This window comes from Acinonyx jubatus, chromosome C1, assembly GCF_027475565.1.
Source record: "Acinonyx jubatus isolate Ajub_Pintada_27869175 chromosome C1, VMU_Ajub_asm_v1.0, whole genome shotgun sequence".
Taxonomy (NCBI): domain Eukaryota; kingdom Metazoa; phylum Chordata; class Mammalia; order Carnivora; family Felidae; genus Acinonyx; species Acinonyx jubatus.
Genome location: NC_069381.1, coordinates 26,991,048 through 26,997,047, shown reverse-complemented (window position 1 = coordinate 26,997,047; position 6,000 = coordinate 26,991,048). Strand labels below are relative to the sequence as shown.

At 41.6% G+C, this 6,000-nt stretch overlaps 1 protein-coding gene across 1 annotated transcript in view; it reads left to right on the top strand.

The window, feature by feature from the left end:
* The first annotated feature begins 3,054 nt into the window (after positions 1-3,054).
* PSMB2 (proteasome 20S subunit beta 2) overlaps positions 3,055-6,000 on the top strand; it is a 33,095-nt gene continuing 30,149 nt past the window's right edge. Inside the window, exon 1 of the mRNA XM_015070296.3 lies at positions 3,055-3,269. Within this exon, the coding sequence (XP_014925782.1) occupies positions 3,179-3,269 (91 nt within the window). The 5' untranslated portion in view covers positions 3,055-3,178. The remainder of the gene's footprint in view (positions 3,270-6,000) is intronic.

Sequence of the window (6,000 nt, the reverse complement as noted above, 5' to 3'; positions counted from 1 at the left end):
AATCTTAGAGCAATATATTCCAGCTTCTTCCCTCCTGGCGTTGGTGCTTTTTTGCCCTACATTTTACTTCTAAATATGTTACAAACCCCATAATACATTGCTATTATTCTCCTTTTAAAACATTTCCTTTAAAGACATTTAAATCATAAGAAACAAAGCCTTTTTATTTGTCCACAGAGTTACCATTTCCAGAGCTCTTCATTCCTTTGTGTAGATCTAGGCTTTCCTCTAGTGTAATTTCATTTCCAGTTGAAGGACTTCCTTTGATATTTCTTGTAGTGCAGGTCTTCTAGTGATGGATTTTTTCAGCTTGTCTATGACTGAAAATGTCTTTGACATAGCCCATCCTAGTTCAACACAGGTGAAAGTCTTAGGAATTGCAGTGTTACAGCAGGTCTGGGACTGTGAATATTCCTTCTACTTCCAGCGTTGGTGGCCTCATTGTCATCTACCTGGTGAGTGTTCTCACTCCAGAACCCCTTGGAGACTGCTTTCTGGGATCACTTTTGGTACCAAATATTTTAGCTTGAATTCCTAGAAGCAGAGTCAGAATGAGGATTTTTTTTTCAAATCATTTATTGGGGAACTGCTGTCAGGAGAAAGGGAGTAACAGAAGCAAGCTAGGGCTGGGGTAGAGGGGTGGGGAACCTAAAGCAAGAATGTGGTCTTGGCTGGAGACTGGCTTTAGACTGATCCATGGGGGAAACTCTGGAGAACAAATCATATCCCATTTTAAGTTATGAGAATTGACCTTTTATCCTTGTGTCCATCAGTCATTGGCTAGGGGGTGGGTATGTGTGCCTACCCTCCCAGGCAAGGATGCCTCCCATATGGTTGAGGGAAATTCTCTGAAGATAGGGACAGTTGTGACTTGTTATCAACCAACATTTATAGCAGCTGGGGGGTAGCAACTACCATGGGTAGGTAAAAGGGGATATTGACAGGGCATCAACAGTATCAAATATACTAACATTCCTGAATATTTAGAAGTAGTCCTCTACTATCCCCTCTGTCATTGTCCCCACTCTACTGTCTAAGCTCATAGGGTCTTCTGATTGTGGGCTTCCATGTCAAGCTTGGACTTGGGAGTCTTGCAAAACTGGTAGCTTCCCATATTATGGTCATGTTCTCTAGGTACACTGCAGTCATTCTTCTTTAAGATCCTGCCAGACTCCTCAGGGTTCACAAAGGAGCTAGATCTAGATATGGTTCCTTATACTCAGAGAACCAACCAAACCTGCATCTCCTTCCCATCTCAAGAGAAATACAAAGCAATCTCTCTTCTAAATGTCCCTCTTGTAAATAGGGAAATTGAGGCTTAATAAATTTTGCACCAAGGTTGGAAGAGGTAGAGCTGGGACCAGAGTTAGGTGTTGACTTACAGGCCTCCCACTATATGAGGGTTCTGCAAACTATAGCCCATGGGCCAAATTCACCTCTCCTCTTCCCCCTCACCTTTTATTTTTGTGAATAAAGTTTTATTGGATTATAGCCATGCTTGCTCATTTATGTATTGGCTATGGCGGCTTTCACACTACAATACCATCATTGAGTACTTGTGACAGATACTGTTTCACCTACATATTTGAAATTATTTACTGAAAAAGTTGGCTACATCATGCTGTTTCTGGAACCTCTACAGACACTTTCTCTAATTTTGAGACTCAGTTATTCTAAGGCTTTAAGTGAAGAAAGTTTCCTCCCTGATTCTTGGTGAGATAGCACAAGTTGGGTCTTGAAAATCTATTTTCTTCCATACCAACAAGAAGTTAGAGAATCTCTAGTGTGACTTAACTAGAGGAGATGTCCTGGGAGGAAGAATGAAGATACAACTTAAAATATCCTTGGAGCTTTTTGCGAGGAGGGGGTCCATTTTAAAAATTGGATTTTCCAATTCAGAATGCTGCAGTTTTTGTGAATTAATGAATGAATATTGGTATGTGCAAAGGAAAAAAGGTCTGGAAGGATACAGACATCTAGTGGGTAGTTATCCCTGGTGGGAAGAGAGATATTTAACTCTTCATTTCTTGTGTGATTTGTGTATATAGTACAACTGTGTACTCTTTGCAGTTAAAAAACACACAAACACACAAAGAGAGAGGGGGTTGGGAGGGAGACTCCCCACAATGGTGCTTAAGAAAAGAATCTTTCTAGGATGATGGATGCATCTGTGTTCTCAGCAGTACAGTTGACTTAATGACCTCACTTGCCCCTGGCATCCATCTCATGATAGATGGGCTGCCCCTAACTCCTCAGGCTTTATATTCCTTCACAGGCAGAGAGCTGGAAGAAACATTCTGAAGAGAGTAAGGACTACAGATTTCTGCAGAAGCAAATGAATTGCACAGTTGTCTTGGAAATAGAATTGGAATTGTTTTGTCATTTCTTGGGAAGCCAGTAGGGCTGGCATGAAGACCAAATTGTGAACGTCAGAAACTAATCATAAAATATTTCAGCTTTTCCCAGAATGACTTCAAGATATAAAGACATGGCCATGCTTGTTCCATATTCAAAAGAAATGGATAATACATGAGCAGTGCAAAACATTCAAGCAATACAGATGTGATTAAAATTAAAAGTGAAATTCCTGCCTTCAAGCCGCTGTTGCCAGAAGTAACAATTGCATGTAATTTGAAGTTGGAATATCTGTAAATAGATCTTTGATAATTACTCTTCATGCTTAGAGCTTTAACTCAACCATATTTTATTTTTGTAAAACACATAAATAGGGCTCTCGTCAAGTTCATTTTTCTGTAACCTGGCTTTCAGAGAAAGGAGTTTCTGGAGATATTTTACCGAGCGAAGGGAAAGAGCCATCGAGGGATGCATGCCATTTCAGCCCCCACACGTGCTCCGAGCTTTACATATAGCGCATGATCTCATTCCCAAGCGAGTTTTAAACTCAGTTTATAAATAAAGAAACTGGACGTTACATAAAGCAAGCAGCCCGTACACCAGATTTGCGTGAGACCCAGGCCAAAAGCGAACACAGGAAGACGCCCAAAGCCTCGCCCACTTTACAACCTCTCGCGACAATTGGGCGTCATCCGAACGCGCCGGAGGCCCGGGCGGTCGCGCGGTTAGTGTCACGCGAAATCTTCGCTCGGCGGTGCTGTCTCACCGGTGAGGCCGGGAAGCCGGCGAATCCCACGCTCTGTCCTCTCGGCCTCCCGCCACTATGGAGTACCTCATCGGTATCCAGGGCCCCGACTATGTCCTTGTCGCTTCCGACCAAGTGGCCGCTAGCAGCATTGTCCAGATGAAGGACGGTGAGAAGAAACAGGGGAGGCCCGGCCGGCCTGGGTTTGGGGGCAGTCGGACGGAGTTCGTAGGGGGTTGGGTGAGCACCAGGGAGGACTGGGAGGTGGAATCCCGCGTGCCCTGCTCTGGACTTGCTTAGTTTTTGGAACGAGGAGACGGGCAGACTGGCCTAGGGCCTTGGCATTCGCTCCTCCTAAGGCTCCTAGGTCAGTGCTCTGCTCTGGCCTTCGTTAGATGTTTGCTGGGTGAGTTGCCTGTGGGAATTCAGTTTTTATGTGTTCAAACACCTGCCGGGCACCAGGGTCCCTAGACCCCCGAATCTTTGATAAAGTTTTCCTGTTGTCGCTACTAATGAGGTTAGTTTCCTGGTGGTATAAGGTGAGATCCTGGGGAGACTGAGACTGTGTGTGGGACTAGAAACTTGGCATTTCCCTCCCGCTGCCTGTTTCTTCCCATTTCTCAGCCCTGATCCTCCTTTTCCGGTTTTCCAGGGCACTGGCGGCCAAGTTTTCTTTGTATTTAAGTATTAAGTAGTTAGTGGAGTTCGGGGTTTGGAGCCTTTTGACTTAATTTGCTCTGTGACCTTGTACAAGTTATTTCGCAGTGCCCAGATTTCTTCATCTGTTCAGTCAGGTTAGTAATACCAACCTCACAAGCTTGTTGGGAGAATTGAGTGAAAAAGTTTGGTGCAAATGCTTAGTGCAATGACAAATAGGTAGTAGTGATAATACTAAGTACTTAAGTAATGATTTATATGAATTCATTTAAACTTTTAAGATAGACATTAGTATATCGTCATTTAACAGCTGTTTGTGCTGAGGCCTAGAGGTTAAGAAACTTGCCTAAGGCCACAAGAGGCAGAACCCGGGTTGAAACCAGTGCAGTTTGACTCAGATCTTTTGCCCACAAGTATTGTACTATACTGTCTCCCCATAGTCGGTACTTAATAATTTTTGAAAGATTTGGGTTGTTGATCTGCTGAATCTAAGGGTGTCTTTTCATGACTGATCATAGACATGCTACTGTTGAAAGAGTATTATGCTTCGGCTCAGATGGCTTAATGTTTATTTGACAAATAGGTTTTGGGTACCTGTGTTGCCCATTACAGTGCTGGGTGTTGAAGGGATGTGAAGAAGAATAAGATGTGGCCTGTATCTTAAAAGAAGTTACAATTTAATAAGGGACTCAGATGTGTGTACAAATAATTCTAGTATAAGCTAGAAAGTTATGCTGTGTATATAAAAATGCAAACTTGTCCTGTAGCGCAGAGGACGAAGAAATTGTTTTTAGGTAGTTCAGAAGAAGAGATTCTTTCAGGTTGTGGAGATTAGGTAAAGCTTTGAAGGCAGGCTATAGTTAATCTTTGGTTTAAGGAAAGAAAAATGATTAATTCGGGAAGTATGTGCCCATCACTGCTTTTAGAGGTGACAGGCTTCTGATTGTCAGGCTGTTACCACTTGGGGAGATGGAAAAAACTCTGAGGGACTTTGCTTGAATTCTGTTCTTTTTGAAGAAGAGAGACCTACAAGTGACTTGTTAGACATCTATGGTATGAATTGGATTATTCCTCAAGTCAGATGACTTGAAATTCCATGATCAGTTTATAGAAGTTTTATTTGTAAATCATGCTTTCTGAAAGAGTCAGCTTGTTTTGAGAGTAAATCTGTCCATTATTTTGAATACTAAGACCTTTGATATACAGGTGATTTTAGCAGGAAGTATTGTTTAGGTAGAACAGTAATGAAGTCGTACCTTTACAGGTATTCTGTATAATCCTCACAGGGGTCTAAGACATTAAGAAAATAAGAAAATAGGTACTACAAGATGATTTTGTATGATAAAAGAAGGATAGGTAGTCAATATTAGGTTAGTTTTTAATGATTTCAGGAGTGAAGCCTGAGGGTATTCAGAAAAAAGAAAGGTCACTGTGGCATGGAGGAAAGATGAGTTTGAGTTAGTTCTTGAAAAATAGTTGGAAATAATTGCATTTAATTCTAATTTTCCTATAGTCTTTTCTAGGTATAAAATGTTTTATGATAGGAGCTTTGGAATTCTATGAGGACTTTTCCCTATCTTTCATGAAGGAACTTATGTAGAGTAAGCAAGAATGCTGAAAATGAGTAACCTTTTGGGATTTATTTTCTCCAAGTATAAAGTAAGAATGATACTTCCAATCAGTTATTTGTTTTTGTTTTTTTGGTTTGTCACTTTGTGATATTTTGATAGAGAGAAGATGTTTCCCAGAGATTGCTTGCTTATGAAAATGCCCCAAGTCTTCGGTTTGGTTATATGCCACATTTCATGTCTCTTGTCTCCTGGTCTGTATAGAATTACTTTTAAATTACTCAGAGCACTTCAGCCCACACAGAGTGCTTTTTTCCCCTGAATTCATAAAGCATGTGTAATCTGAACTACATTGTCTAATACTGAGTAAAATAATATTGTGCATGTACAGTTTACCCTACCTATGAGTTAGGTAGGGGTAAGTGATAGTATAACCATTTTGTACACTTGAAAACTAGGGCCCAAGTTCAGAGTGCCGAGCCCAGATTATAACCAGGGACTACTGGGGCACCTGGCTGGCTCAGTTGGGGGAGCATGCGACTCTTGATCTCTGGGTCACGAGTCATGAATTCACGCCCCATGTTGGGCATGGAGCCTACTTAAAACAAACAAACAAACAAACAAATCAGTCAGTTAGTCATTCATGAGTTCAAGCCCCATGTTGGGCATGGAGCC